The sequence below is a fragment of the Balearica regulorum genome, chromosome 1, assembly GCF_011004875.1.
Source record: "Balearica regulorum gibbericeps isolate bBalReg1 chromosome 1, bBalReg1.pri, whole genome shotgun sequence".
Taxonomy (NCBI): domain Eukaryota; kingdom Metazoa; phylum Chordata; class Aves; order Gruiformes; family Gruidae; genus Balearica; species Balearica regulorum.
The window spans coordinates 192,866,561-192,883,247 of NC_046184.1; the positions used below are offsets into that span (position 1 = coordinate 192,866,561).

The following is a 16,687-nucleotide window of genomic DNA, read 5'->3' on the forward strand; positions in this document are numbered from 1 at the left end:
TAAGAGAATTCATCAATAAAGCTCATTTAGATGAATTTGAGCATAAAAGGCTTTACCAAATAAGATCGCTAAAGAAGTTCAGTACACATATAGGTCTAATTAAATGTGATACTTGCTGAAATTCCATTGAATCAATACTTTTTCTTTAATCAAGCTAATCCACAGACTAGGAGACAAAAACAGCTGCATTAAAAAAAAAAAAAAAAAAAAAAAGAAGAAGAAGAAGAAAGAAAAAAAGAGAAGCTATTAAATCTACGAAAAAAAAGTAGCCTTTAATCCACAGTGAATGTACCATGGTATTTGCAATACTGTCCTCTACTAAGGACAGTATCGGGGAAAATGACTGATTTTTAAATGTAATTACTTACAAAGAAGAGCTACTACATTCCAGCCAAAACAGTTCAGTTCTTTAATCAGTGAGAAGACTGAAAAGCTTACACTATTCAGTATCATTTGGAAAACAAGGTTTCCAATGTTGGATATTTTTTGCATGACATAAGAGTACCTAAAAGGAAATCCGTTCAAGATTAACAGAAGTAGCTACACAAATGGAACTGTTCATAGAAGTGATAACATTATTCAGAGCATTCATTCCTCCCATCTGCCTCAGGATAATTAGATTTTTAAGATTTTTTTTTTTTTTATCCTTAGAAAAATCAAAGTTCTATTACCAGGTATTAAAGGTAATCTGCAAAAGGAAAGAAAAAAATATGAGTGTGTCTTCATATTATTCCATGAAGCAGAAGGATGCCAAAAGCTTCCCCCTCCATTTTCTGCAACCCCAGGGAGACTTTCATTTTCTCAACCCTTGACTGAAGTTGTGATATCCTTGAAGAGGGCTCTTCTCTCAAGTGCTTTTGCTTAGTTTAGAAAGAAAACAGACCATAGCCAGACATTTCAAAGGAGTTTAAGTAAACATCAGTTGCTCTCAGTAAGGATTAATTTCTGAATGGAAACCAGAGTCTCCATCGTCAACAGGATCCTTCATGATAGACAATTCAATTATTACTATTATAAATAATTAAAAAGAAGTTTTTGTCCTCCTTCTATAGGTCACAAAAAACAACTACTGATAAGACATGACTACAATTAAATTAAGTAAGTTCTTACTGAAAAACCTTCCAAAAATCATAGCATAATTTTCATTGACAAATAGTAATTCCCAAAATATTAACCCTCCACAATCTACCATGTATTTATTAAGTAGCTAGTTGTCTTTACTTTCCTTGATGTATAAGGAGGGATTAATTGGTATATCTCATATAAACATCCTCTACTGCAGAGCACTGGAGAAGTTAGCTCATTTCAATTCTAAACTATGCTTTTAAAACAGTATTAAGGCTATTTATTCACTTGTTTAAGGCTGTTCAAGTCTCATGTGCACTATCAAAGGTTATAAACATACACCAAGAGAAAACACTATCTCTAATAAAGGCCAAGATTTAATCTTCCCAGGTTTTTATTTTAGACGTACAAAAACAGGAACAAAAAAGATGATTAAAAACCAAAACACCACTAAAAGTAACAAAACAAAAAACGAACAAGAAAAAATGAGGGTCACAAAAATATTTAAGGACAATACCTGTTGTATTAATCATACTTTTTGGTGTAGCTCCTGTTGCAGCAAATATATTAGGTGTACTACCCGGTGGCAGTCCACTCCCAGCTGTGGTAGCTCCAACTGTGGTAACGGCCAGACTACCTGGAGGGGGTTTCTTTACCGGTACCACCACGCTCCTGTGGAAAAAGAAACATCAGATTACTAAAACTGCACAAAAGCGTTACCAAGAGTTTTTATGATGGGATTATGCTGTGTTATAATGCCATTGCTGAGGAACACATAATAAGGACAATTTTCTCAACGTTTCTGAAATAGGGTAAGACAACATTAATGGACCCTAAAACTATATTCCTATCCTTTGTCTGCAGCTTCATGTGATTCTGAGAAACTTAAATTAGTCTTTCAGTGCTCACAAAACGGAAAGACCCCACCACTTCATTGATATGTTGTGAACACTTCTACCACCTGTGTTCTAGATTTGCAAAGAAAATGTTCAGTGTTGGAAACGATGCCAGCATACTAGCAGTCTATACTCATGCAGTCTTAACAAGTATGTTAATTTGTTGGTCTTACTTAAGTTATCTAAGATGACAGGTTTTTTGCAGCCATCTGAACATGTGAATACAGTGGTTGATTTTTCAGTACCATGCTCATACTTGTCTTGCAAATACACTTTACTATCAGACATAATTTTGCGCTCAGCCTTATGGAAAACTTTCATACTCATTTAAATCAACAGCACATGATGTAAATTGAACATCTAAAATGCAACACAGTAAATATTTGCTTTCACAATATTGATATCATGTCCACTTAAAAATGGGCATTTAAAAATTTAATACATTCTCACCGAATCTTAAATGACTCTCTTCCCCCCCCCCCCCCCCCCAAATCTCAAAACTAAAAGACTTGCTGTACATGTTAAAAGGGAAGAAGGAGGAAAATATTACAGAGACATTTAATTAATTTTTTTTTTTCAACACTGGACAGCTGTCATAGCGGAGACAACTATATTTACATTTTTCCATTTAATATGTCCATTTATTTATAAAAAACTGCTCCTAAAGTTTATTTCAGTAGAAAATCTGAGTCAAAACCAAATCTAAAGCAAATAATATTTTTAAATGTTAAAAAATGTATTTCATCATCATATACACATTTTCTAGATAAGTAGAAACACTTTTCTTTAAAATTAATCATTGTGATCAAACAAGAGAGCAAGAAAATGCAACTATTTAGGGTAATAAGGTGACATTTTGCTCTAGAAGTTCCTTTGGTTATTATTTTGTTACACGTGTGTGTAAATATGATGGCACATGATGGATCACAAGATGCAGAACAATTTTTTAGTGATGTAGTTTGTCTATATATCCTCAGTCTCCCTGGATTTTAAAGACTGATAAGGCAAATTGTATTGCTGATGCCATTGTGAGAATTACATACAAGTGTTATTTTTTTGTGATCTCCTTTTATATGATGACAGTGTACAAAATGATCCGTAAGCAATCTTTCCACTCTTTTTAGAGGGGTAACAGTGCCAGTTAATGTCTCTGCATTCTGAACAACAGTTTTACCACTACCCTGAAGCGTGTATTATTAGAAAGGTAATTCTAGACATATTGATGGTTTTCTGTTTCCTTCCATTTACATTAGGAGAAGATGAGTTAGCGCAATGCAATAGCTATTGCTTAAGATACGCGACCCTAAAATAATTGCTTTTGTCTGTAGTTAATTTCTTACAACCGTTGCTGGTATGAAGTGTTAAAATAGCAGCAGCTACAGGTGAATAAAGCCAGGTCTACATAGGTAGATTAATCTGCTCCATAACACCATGAAATTTCTTAAAACTAGCTCCTATCCACACACAAAGATCTCTAGCTCAATTAATACTTCAGTCAAATACTTGAGTTCTGGGTGTTCAGGAATACTGAGTAAGTGTACAAGAGCAAAGTCCTTGTAGTGCCACAGAAACACAAGAAGAAATTAGGACTTGTATCTTAAGCAGCAGCATCTCCTGATTATATTAATTTCATAAGGAAACTGCTATCATTACCTGCAGTGTCTTTGTAGAGAACTGCTATAGAAAGCCTAAGACTGGTGTGACTGAAGAATGAATGGGAATATTTGCGTGCTGGGGCACAAGAAGGAAAGTCACAGCAGGAAAAGGCATCTTAGACTGGCCTATGCTAATGACACATAGATTATGAGGTCATCAAGACCACAGGCATGCGCGTAGCTTCATAAGATAACCAGACCTTGGAGACAAAAATAGTGATGACTCAAAGAAGTGGGGAAGGACAGAGACATTGTTGACAGCTCCATAATGGTAAAAAAGGTATATCCAAAACCTAAAAATAGTTGCCAGCCTATGAAGGACCCAGAAGATGTGAGGAAGACTTGACAGCTGGCGTCCCATGCTCTCCATGTCACTGCAGCAGATACTGGACTTAGCATCTGGACATAAGCATGGGGAGTGCCTGACTGCTGGACAGACTCCTTAGAAACACACCCATTCTAGTGTTTGTAAATGTGAAACGCAGTGTGAGTGTTTTGGTTTGGTTTTTATCTTAACTAAAATAATTTTTCCCTCCTATAGTGTCTGGTATTGGCATCTGCTAAATTTCTGATACAATTGTTGCAAAAATATTTCCTACCTTCCTGCTACTTTTCCAAAGAAGATGAAACTAAATTCAAGGTCTTCCTCCTAATCTTCAGACAACTCAGTGGTTTTTCAGAGTATCCAACTGACCACAGAACTTTCTACAGCAAAGACCACATATGTCAACTTCACTCCTCAGACATAATGTACTGGCCTCCTATAAAGGCAAAGTTTACAAGACTCTTTTCTTAACAGTGTAGTTTAAGACTTAAAATCAGCTCCCATAGGAAGAAAAGACAATCCTGCCCAGATCCAACAAATACTAATGCTCTACAAATGGTTGACATTCTTTTGTAAGTCTGAATCAGAACTTCAAGACTGGTCAGGTGTTATTAAATTACAAATTATCAAGAAACATCAAGAGAAACCTCTCTACCACAAGAATAGGCAAAATCAGTGAGACATTATCATCCCAGACTGAAAGAAAATGCAGTTTTCTGACATGTCATACATGGTGACCTTGTCAAAATGTCTCGTTCCTACTGATAAAACAAAATACAGCTAGTGAATACAGAATGACATCCAGATGAAGGAAACTGAAAAACTATACGAACAACACAATAGAGTGGTCAAAAATGTGCAAAACAATCAGAGTAGCAGCAGAACAAGAAAGGTGAAAAAGGATGACTGACCTCTCTCAAGTAAAAAAACCCTTCTTTTAAATAATCAAACCACTCCAAAAGAACATATGGTGAAAACAGGCAAATTAAAACAAAACATTTTTAGCAAAGAAGCATAGTTATTTACCTGAGCATAATATGAATGGAAGAAAGAATTTAATATGATAGATGCCTTACATGGATGTCTGCCAGGCATTCAGATATTTCTTTCATGGAGGAAGAGAAATCTACTAGAAGAAAAGGTTACATACACTTCCATGATTGCATTTTAGGCCTTGTTTTATACAACGTATTTCAGACCTCTAAAATGTTCCAAGCTGGTCCATGTATCTCTGAATCACATCACTATGGTCTCAAATGATCCCAATGATTTAGTCAACAAAAACTTAGTAGTAATTGGCTATAGCAGCTGATTTTATTTCTCTGTTCATCTGGTAGTTTACAATTCTAAAAAGAATTGTGACTACTAATCACTATTTTTTTGCTCTACGAGTGTCCTTTCCAAATTGTAAACCTAAGCCTGAAGTCATCATAATTCACATCATGTTTAAGATGAGTGTTGTTGGTTGAACTTCCAAACCACTTGTGCATTGCTTGTTTATTAAATAACCTCAGCAAATGTCTACAGGATTCATCTGGGTTTTGATAATTCACACAAAATATTTAGACAGAAAATAGTACAATCAACGTGTTGAACTGCAAAAAAGAGAAAATGGATATTTAAAAAGATACCAACTTTCTCAAATTAACTTTCCTTAAAAATGCAGCTACCCAGTGCTGGGGATAGACAAATCAGGTCATGCAGCACTATATTCTCTCTCAGTCTGATCCACATTCTGTACCTCTTCTCCATTTTAAAATCTAAAGGCCTTCCAACCTAATCATACTGGTCAATCAAAAGGTCAGAGATACGCCTCCAATATTGCATGACGTGTGTTATGTATCTGAGAAGTGGCAATTAAATTAGAATCACTTTACACTCTTCTGGGATATGTGAAACCTCTTAAGGCTGAATTAATATTCTTGCTCCTCCCTTCCTCCCCACAGCAGCAGGAAGCATGAGGATTTTCTAGAAGTGCTCTTCAAAAAGTAGTACAGACTTCAGGCAAAGTTTTCACACAAGTATTCTGTGTCAAAGAGCAAATTCTGCTAGATGTTTCAGAAGAAATCACAGTAGAAAATGGGGGACAATTTGTCTGCTATATTACATGTTACATTTTCCTACAGTTAGATTAATTTAATCTCTGAAAAGAAAGCTTCTTCTCTGAAAGTTATTCATATCCTCCATACCTATGCACATGTCCAGTCCGTTATGAAACATGTATATTGTTGATTACTCAATGTTCTTTCTGATTTCCGTCCCAGATTGTGATTTGATTTTGTAACATGCAATCGTTAATATGTATGAACACATTTTGAATCCTACTTTAGACAGCCTTCTATTAGGCTGACTGTATTAAGATAAGATTCATCTGAAATGAAGGAGGAAAGATGTAACTCAGAGTCAACAGCCATGGAGAAGAAAAACTGCGATTTAAAAAAATGTGATGTACACTGAAGATATATGGAAAACTCCAGAAGTTTATAATCTTTGAGACTTATGCAAGTGAAGCCTTAGTGCTTACTGTCCAGTTATTGTAGATTCTTTCAATCATTTGATACTATACATTCAGCAAAATATCCAAATCTTAAAGTACACAAAAAATGATCTTCATCTACTAAACACGAATTGCTTGTTTCTCAGGTGTGGTTTAAGGACAAGGACGTGTAGATCATTGATCTTCGCTCTCAGATAAAGCAGTAGAGTATGTACCCCCAATGAAATTCTCAGTCACTAGTATCTCCTTTGCCTTCAGGATAAATTAGCTGAAGTATCTACAATGATCTAAAACATTGACAAGAAACAGGGAAAAACTGTAAGATATTAAAATGCTAACTATCAAGAAAGATGAATGGTCTTGGCTGAACAGAGAAATTGGAAATACTGGAAGTTTAATGAGTCTGAAGAATGTGAATAGAATATAAGTGAAAATGTCATGTATCAAATGCCAGAAACATAATTGAATAAAGAAAAAAAACCATAAAGAAACAAACAGTATGAGGTATAGACTGGGGATAGGTGAGGAACCTAAAAAAAGAAAAAAAAAAGTATGAGCTAAAAAGCTGTGATCCTGTAAAAGTCAAAACAGCTTTAATAGTGAATTTACAGTGGCCTATTGGGGTAAAAAGGCAAGACAAAAATCTGATATATTTTTCAGCTGTATATCCAGTGAATTATATTAAAGAGTAGAGATATGCTGGTTTCTCCTGATAAAATATACACAAAGCTTCAGTTGAGATATAGCTACAGTTCCATGTGCTGTATATGAAAAGATGCACATCACATATTCTAAGAAGAGATTTGAAAGAGCTACCTGTGTACAGATTGCTAAATGAGACACAAGAGGACTATGATTACAGCTAGACTAAAAAAAATTAGGATTAATATACCCAATTTTGGTTGACTTGAACCTATTAATAAATTTGGGCTGAAATTGTTCTAAATGAACAGCTGAGATGGAGGTGTGCTTCCACCTTGTCCTCCATTTTATTTAGTAAATGAGTGGCTAAGACACTCTCTAGGAATACAGACAAAGCAACTTCAATTCCGTTTTCTGTCTAAAGGGATCTGAAACTGTACCTCCATCCTCTGGAGTGTATTTTAACTGCTGCCTTAGAAAAGCTATTCTAGAGAGAGGAGCTCTTAAGCCTTTCCTTTGGACCACAATCTCCACTGCACAAAGATCAGGAAAATTATTGAGAGTGAACAGGAACCCCAGATGAGTCACTTAATTCCCACATTACTGATTATCTTTTTCATTCACATGTTCACAAACTACTGTGATACTCAAAGTAATGGGGAATGCAACGACTAAGTACACACAGCACCTGTAACTCTCCCTTCTTGATTCATGGGAAAGGTGCTCTGTTTTCTCCAATTATTTTTCATTATGAACTTTAAAAAGTAATCTTTCCTGTTGGAAGAAGTCTAAATCATATTTATTCATAACTCATTTTTATTAAGTTTTCAGGAAAATCAAATCTATTTTTCAACAATCATCTTTTGGAGAATCTAACAACTATAATAGGAATATAATCTCCTAATTTAGCTATTTTATTTAAACGACTGTGTAGACCAGTGCATATCCATGATCTCCCAAAGGTGGGTAATAATACAACATATAGATATTGCACCTCTCTATTTGAACTTTCAGTGCATCTTCTCTCACAGTTCTCGTCTTTTTCCCATTCTGTCAATCAGTAAAAAAAAAAGAAAAAAAAGAAAAAAGTTTATTCTAGTAAAACACGTAGAGACTCTGAGTAGTCCTTTTAAATATAGCCTACATACATAAATGATAAATTTTTATTGAAACATTCTTTTTGAAGACCTTCTTTCTCTGTACTAACTGGCACAACATGTATATCAGGCCTGATTTGATTTCACAACATGTCCACCTTTTCTAGCATATAAATACCTTTAAAACTGGCCCCAAGGGCCTTCTAGGGAGGGTGGAGGGAAAAGAAAAAACAAGACTAAAATACTTCAAACGTGTGTCCTTCAAAATATTTCAAAATATGCTTGTAAAGACTTCATTGAGCATTTAAACTATGCAAATGCATAGTATTCCAATTTATGAAATAATAATGGATTAAGAGGGACTAAGGTATTTAATAGTAGCAAAAACAACTGATCTCATTTCCATGAACTCAAGATTCTCTGCTTATGCAAGCATGCTTCCTATTGAAATAATTCTGTTAAGTACAGAAGCTATATGTAAATTACCTCACTTTGAAAAAATAATAAATGAGATACAAACCTAAGAGCACTCTAAATTTCCATAACAGCACCCTTGTAAAAACTCTCCACTAGAAAAAAAGTATAGTGGAACAAATGTAAGCTTCAGAATGCAGCACTAGGTAGAATCACAAATAAATTCACAAACCCTAATGGTCTGTGTTGCATCTAGTGGGACAAATGCAAATTGACAAAAAAAAAAAAAAAAAAAAAAAAGAAACGAGAAATTCCCAAATCCTAAAAATCAATAACAGGGACTGATTTTTTGTCAGACAAAAGATGAGAAGGCAAAAAAGGAATTATTGGTGAGTTATGCTCCATTAGTTGCAAATCTAGGTGAAATAACCCTTTGTGTTTGCTTCTAAAAATGTCATCCTGGATGCCATTTTCAAGGAATTCAGTCTGACATTAAAAGACATGTCATAACTTGCAGGATCCAGGCTCCAGTGTCCCAGAAATCTGTTTATATAGCTCATAATGTAATTACAGCTACCTTAAGACAGATGAGGCAGAAGGCAGCGATATATTGAAAACTAATTGAAAAATGCAGTTGTCCAGAAGCACTTGTGGGGAAGAGGTCTCTGAAAAGCTGCTCAAAGCTTCAGAGTTTGAAGTGAAATTTTTGATGTTGTCACTCTCAATCTATTGAAGAGCTGACAGACAATCAAACCCGTCTGGCTGGCTGGCAGCTCATTTTGCTGGCAGGTGGCAAACAATTAGACACACCAATTTGTGCCTCCTGATGACATTAAAGCATGAAACTAAGTTGTATGCAGGGCCTAGTGATTTGTGTGAAAGCATTTCAAAAATAATACTCTTTGCCGTGGCAACTCATTTCAGACTGCCACCTCCCATTACGGCTTTGAGCAGTGAAGACGACAGACTTGAGTTACGTATGGTGCAAGGCCGCTTCTGTTCAATCCGTCACCAGCGCCCCCCGAGACCTCAATCCCCTCCTTTCATCAATATCACCTCATCATTTACATTCGATAGTACTTGAACTGCTGCATACATTAACTACACACAAGTCCTATTTGATAAAACATGTTGGACACATTTTCTGCTTTTAGATTTCATTTATAACTGCACAAATTCTAAGGAAGAATGCACTGTGGCCTATTACACAATGACTCTTATGAATATATTAGCAACGTACAATTAAGAGAACATGCAGAGCAAAACACATCATGTTAAATGATAAAATAGATTTCTTAACTTCAGTTCTATTTACCGGAGTTTGCTTTATGTGGCTTTTACCAGCATGTAAGATCAGTGATTATAGTTTAAGAAATATCTTTAAAACAACAAATATATTGTTATTTTTCTACTAATTACTTATTACCGCAACTCTTCTTTTACAAGGCACCAGCCATTCAAATGCAAAAATAAAATAAAAAAACCATATAGCCTCACAAGGACTATCTTTTGATTAAAGTGAAAAATATATTTCTCTAACCATGATTTGCTTATAAATACAGAATCATTCTGTATATTTTATAAAAACAGAAACAAGTAAAACCTGAAAAAACAATACACTTCATTGCCCATGATTCTCCCTGGAGACAACAAACATGACAATAGCCACATTGCGCAGTGAAGTACCAAAAGCTGCATAAAGTACAGCAACAGAAGATTCTACAGAAATATGGTCTACAGGCATAGAGTTAGCTTTCAAAAAATATGCAGTGTATGTTATTTAATTGTTAGTTAATATCAGTAAATACAATTATATTTACATGAGCAAGCATGCAAAAACTATCACTCTGTAATATTTTCAGTTTTTCAGTGATAAGCAGGATACTATAGGCAACAAAATATTCATAAACTATCACAAGGTAAAATCCATGTTGCTTTCTCAATATTTTAATTAATTCTAATTTTTGTTTTTTCAATATACTATTCAAGGTTTTTCCCCCATAACATTTGTTTCACTCTCCGTGAAAACTTATAGGGTCAGGCTCTCAATCTGCTCCCTCTTTGTAATTTAAAAAGGAAAAGAGACAACACCACCCATCTCTTGCCTCCAAAGATTGCCACAGTGGTCAAGTAAGTACTTTGAAAATATAAGCAAAGTGCACAGAGGAGTATCTGCCTAAGCAGCGGTCATCATTCAGTAATGCAGCCATGAGGCACAACCAGCCAGTTGAGGTCCTGTGGGCTGAGAACATTAGGATTTTTATCGAGATGCCCACAGTTCAATAGCACCTGTCCAGTTGGGGATAAGAATTTAACTCTGTTTTCTACCAAGCTGCAAACATAGCTGTACACTTTGTACAGGAAATCATGGAATCACAACTTGGTCAGTGGGGTAACAGGATAGGGAAAAACCAAACCACTAAACCCTTGAGGCTCCTAAGTGAACTTGTTAAGTATGAAATGCCTATCAAAATCCCTAAGCTCTAGACATGAAGCACCTCTTAAATAATTCCATAATTCTGTGTTAGCAACTACTACTAATGGTGTTCAAAATGCACAAATAGTCACGTTGCTGCAAGCAGAATCTAACGGAAGTGCTCACACTAAATACAGTTTGTGGCCAACCTACTGCAGCCCTTTGGAGTTTTTAATGCTTTCTTATAAAGCTATAAATTAGAAATGCAGAATAAAACTCCTATCTTCAATCATCTTGTTGTTAACTTCCCTCTAATGTTGTCAAAGACATCTGATGAGGTGATATGCTCCATTTCAATTCAGGTGTCCAGCATTTTGTGAATCAATAATAAACCTCTGAATTAAGCATTTTTCTTAATTGACCAAGGTAGAAATTTAGCTGAGTAAGTTCAACTAACGCATCCTTTTGGTGGTTACAGTTAGGTGCTATTAATTCTACACACACCATAATTTGTTTTACTGCTTAATGTATAGGAATACATTCTGGAAAATGATGGTTCCTCACAGAGGATTAAGGAAAAATTCCTAACCGTATAGGAAAAAAAAATATTTTCCACTTCACAGTGAAATCATTCTAAAATCAAAATATATAGACTGATGAAGAAAAAAGTATACTCTTAATGAAACAGTTGCTAAATGAGCTTTTCCATGAAATGGCCTTAAGACTTAAAATATTATAGGAAAGGGATATATTCATTGCTTCTAAGGCACATTTCACTTTTCCTATCTCGATCTAGTTGTCTTTGTTACAACAGATGTTATCTGATTATTTGTTGAACTATTTCAGAAAAGCAGCCTCAGTACTAATATACATACAGACAAAAAGGCACTAGCTTTTCTATGGAATTCCTCATGAAAAAGTGCTTCTTCACTTTTATTGTAAAATTCTCATGTATCTTCTTGCACTTTGCTGTTCACATTTCCCTGAAAACATTGATTGTATATTGTTTTTCTTGAGACTTTAATGCAGACATTTGTGATATTTTAGCAGGTTTTCTGTAAATGCAGATGGATTTTTCTCATAAATCACAATATAGCCATTTTCTTGTTTTATTTTTTGTTTCTTCCAGAATTTTAATTCTTGTACCTGCACAATGAACTAATATATATCTACAACTTTGCTTAAAGTTTTGAGACATGTTTTACCACATCTTTGAATTAAGTCTTGATTCCATTTTTAACTTTTTAAAATCATTTCTTATGAAGAAACTGCAGAGATCTTGTCATACTGAAAAATGTAATCACATCAACACTCATAAGAGTTAGCTCTTTGCGCAGGTGAAGAATGAGCCCACAATGGAACAGGTTACCATTCCTCTGGAAAGATGTTGTCAATGGCATATCTTATCACAACTTCTATGTTTAAGATAACTGAGATGGACTCGACATTTAAAGAAAAGTATATTCATTAGAAGCTGGTAAGCTACAGCCTAAAAAGAGAGACAAAGGTCTCCTGTGGAAATGTTCAGCAGTTTATTTTTAAACATCAACTTTTGAGCTTATTTGCTTTTTAAAGAGCTGAAAGGAAACCGGTTTCCACCATGACCATGCAAACAATTTGCCATGGTCAAAGCATTTCAGTACCAGAAAACAGTGCATTGATGGATCCAATTAAGATTTAAGCCTTTGAAAGAATATTTGACTGAATTTCTGCACAGTCAGTCTGTTCTATATCAGCAGATATTACCCCTCCTCCTCACTAAAATGCTGTTTTAAAGGAAAAAATATTTTATTGCAAAAGTATTTCTTTACAATAAGCTTGCTTTCCAAGTATTTCGCAGAGTTTTATTCACTACTGACAGAGAAAAACAAGGTGAATTATTTTTGCCTACACTATACGGTCCGGTTTGGTAACACAAAAAAGGAGAAGTAATGCAGCTGGTTTTTAATATAGTCTAATACAAACCAATAGAAGAATAACCATGTTAAAAAAAAAACCTCTTCAAAGTCCTGAATTACATCAATATAAAATAATGAATCCAGTCATATACCTGTCAAATGAGTGAAACTGCATGGGAAGAATAGCATGAGCTTCTCTCTTCAGTGCAGGATCTGGGTAAGGGATCGGATCCGGACCACATTCTGCAATTTCAACGGGGGCTGCCACAAGACTTTTCAGTATTTCCTTGACATTAATGCCTTTACTTTGGCTGATACTGGATATCGATGATGCAGGTTTCAGGATTTCACTGGGGCTTTCTGTTAAGCTCTCCTGAGATTTCTTCACTTCTGAAGACAAAGTAGACAATAGCTCGCTCATAGCATCAGGGCCTGTGCTGGTCTCCAAGTCTGTCCCATTCAAAATATTGGGCATCTGTTCATCTCCAATTCCAGAATCTGTATGAGGAATAGAGCCTTCCAGCTGAATATCTTCAACTGGTGTTGGTGTTTCTTTATCTTTGATATTTTCTGGAAATACAGTTGGTGTCTCTGTAGCGAAATAGAGATTACGAACAATATTTATAACTTAGTTTGATTTTTTTCCTCCTAAAAATATGACCATGAGGTTTTACAAGACAGATATGTAAGTGTTAGAAATCCCACAAATCTTAGTAGTTTACACCTTAAAAACTCATTCCACATACAAAACATTTTGCTTTCAACAGCTGTTTGGTATATAAAAAGGCTTGGAGGAGGGAGTTCAAAGTTGCATTATTCAAACTCACTGACATTTAGAAATTACAGCCCACTACTCACACAGTAATCAAATAACAAAATACTGCCAGGAAAAAAACAACATTAAAAATTATAACCTATCAACTGCATATTTGTATGATCTGTGAGACTACTGGAAGAGAAAGATGCAATCACTTATGCTTTAGGATTACTATAAAATTTAGTCATTTTATTACTGTCAGCAAATACTAAGTTTGCATTCAAAAGAAAACTGCCAGACCTTTTGTTTGCTTTGCTTTTTGTTTAAAGTGTGCATTATACACATTTTTACACAAATATCATTACATTGAATACAAATTTATTGATACATGAATGAAAAAAGAAGTGTTCTTGTTCATCCTTTAGGTGACTCCCCCTTCCCCACAAACAGTAAAATTCTGTAATTCTTTCTGGCAAATATTAAGAACAAAATAAACACAGCTTTATAGAGACAGGCAAGTGAAATCTGTTGAGTTTGGAACATTTCCAGATTGAAACGGACTCTACAACATCTTGTAACCGAGAAAAGTGTACCTCTATTAACTACTTCAGTGAAAGAGATCCAACAACTTCATTAAATAAGAATAATTTGCTATGCTTAGTGAAAAGTTAGCTAGAGTTGGGAATGACTTCCATATTCATCTTTTTGATTACACTTTTTTAGAGCAATAGACCGTGACTTTTTTTAATGACAAATAGCTTGCACTCAAACAGATTTTTTTAAAATTTATTTTCAAACTACCTTATTTTCATCAAATCACTTGTCTTGATTATAAAATTTAGCTGGCCTATGTATGAATTAGGAACACTTTTTTCTTTTTTTGACGATTCTGATATAGCAGTTTAGAAATTATGAAAATAACTTTACAACATATTTAGATGAATTTCTACCCTTCTGACTAATCCAAACAAAATGTCCTTCAACAACATAATTTTAATAACAATCACATAACTTATTAGCAATTGTTTGACACAGTCAGGTGTAAAATACCTGCATATTTACCACATGGGCATATGTGTGCCTGAAAAAATTCTATATGAGATGATTTATGTGTCTGAACTAATGGCAGTGTAAAACTCTTCATGTGTACAAGTATTAACAAACAGATATAGATAGAACAGAAGAGGCTTTTAAAAATACAAAGCAGAATAATCCATTATAAGGAGTATTGTTTTCTTCTTTAAACAGCCATAAACACTGAAGCCACTTCCTTCTTCTCTTTCTCCTAAGTGCCTTAAACACATCTTATCAAATAGATATGAGCCCTGCTTTGTGAAGAAGGAAGTAGAAACTGGATTTATGAGCTGTATAAAAAGCACTTAGCATCTGCCAGGTCAGGAAGTAAAAAAATCCATATCTACTTAGTACTGCCTATATTTGGCACAGAAGGACATATGATCCACAGAATGATCCTAATGAGTTTTCTGCTTGTTTGTCTCTTTAAACTTCATCCGTACAAAGATGACACTTCTCAGCTGAAGGGAAGAGTGGGACTGGACTGCCAGCCAAGCAGATTGTTGCCCTTGTAATATATGGTAAGTAAAATAGCGTAAGGTTCCATTATTATGTAAATGAAAAGAGGACACTTAAAAAAGAAGTCAGTCCACTACATGGTGAAGTTAGAGTACACCTAACCTCAATTTTTGTTAAGGTCAACAATGCTGAATACAAAAGTAAAGACAGAAAAGCTAATGGAAATGCTGTTGTGGAAATTCAAATACCCTAAACTAAACCAGAAGAAAGATTTTAATGTATTACAATCATGGGAATGAACTGACTCCAAGCCAATTTTGAAAGAAACAGTCTATGAAATTACTGGTCTAACAAGTACTTTTGCCAAACAGGAAAGTGGAGATAGCAACATATGACTGGAAAATTCCTAGCTTTTCTTTTTAAGAAAGGGGGAAAAATGATCTGAAAAACTACAAGTCTTCAAGAGTAAGCAAGATTTCAGGATTTATTGTGGAGTAAAGAACAGTAATGGAATGGAACGAGAGAGACTACAAAATGGCTTTGCTAAAAGAGCTTTTAAAATATTTATTGCTCAAAGAAAAGAAGGGCCAATGTAATAAAATTCAGTAAACCTGGGGTTGTCACAACAGATAGTAATTTAGTCAGGAGAACCTGGAAATTAATAGAAGGTGGGAAAAGAAATTGGCTAAGAAGGAGCCATCAAATAGTTTCAAAAGAAAAAAAACACATCAGACTAAGGAAAACTACCATGAGAGTTATCACATTTAAAACTTTAATAAAGATTTCAGGTGAAAAAGTAAGAACAATCTACTGAAATTTGCTGATGACAAAGCTACATGGTACAATTGATGCACAGAAGGATGATTATAAGAAGAAATTACGACAGAACTGCAAAATTACAGTTAATACTGAAAAGCAATGCATCCAGTGACTGACACAGAGATTCACATTATGATTGGAATTCATCAACTGGAAATGACTAAAGAGAAGGACCTGGATACATCAGTCATTGGGTAACTATTCGGTTACTGCCATGGAAAAGGCAAATGTTATTCCAAACTTTTCTGAAGAAATAGCTCCTGCAACAGCTAAGTATTAGTAGCATTAGAGAAGGCTTTGGTAGGGCTCGTTATGGAATACTATGTACATAGTTATATTTGAGGAAGATGGAAGTGCCACTATAGAGATCCACAGTGATCAACTGTTGCAGAAAAAAAAGAGTTTGGCTGATATAGTCTGCCCAAACTGCTACTGAGAGGGTATACAACAGCTATTATTTATATATTTTCAGGATACAAACTCCAGAAACAGGATTTAAGCTAAATGGAAGAGTTAGCATGAAAAAAAATTGAGTGCAAACTCATCACGAGTACATTTAGATTGAGAAGTGACAGCCATCACTATGGAATTAAGGTTCTGGAATAGCCTTCTAGTTAGAGTAGCAAGTTTAAAAATCAGAACTAATTTCAAGACTCTAAAAATAGGACTGTAC

The 16,687-nt window shown here is 34.7% G+C and overlaps 1 protein-coding gene across 6 annotated transcripts in view; it reads right to left on the reverse strand.

The window, feature by feature from the left end:
- The window catches only part of NBEA (neurobeachin), a 524,026-nt gene that overhangs the window by 297,877 nt on the left and 209,462 nt on the right, over positions 1–16,687 (reverse strand). For 5 of the 6 annotated variants that reach the window (XM_075741999.1, XM_075742002.1, XM_075741998.1 and 2 more), the window contains 2 exons: positions 13,058–13,496; positions 1,583–1,737 (listed from right to left, as the gene is read on the reverse strand). In XM_075741999.1, the coding sequence (XP_075598114.1) occupies positions 1,583–1,737; positions 13,058–13,496 (594 nt within the window). The remainder of the gene's footprint in view (positions 1–1,582; positions 1,738–13,057; positions 13,497–16,687) is intronic. The other variant, XM_075742000.1, reaches the window with a different exon arrangement.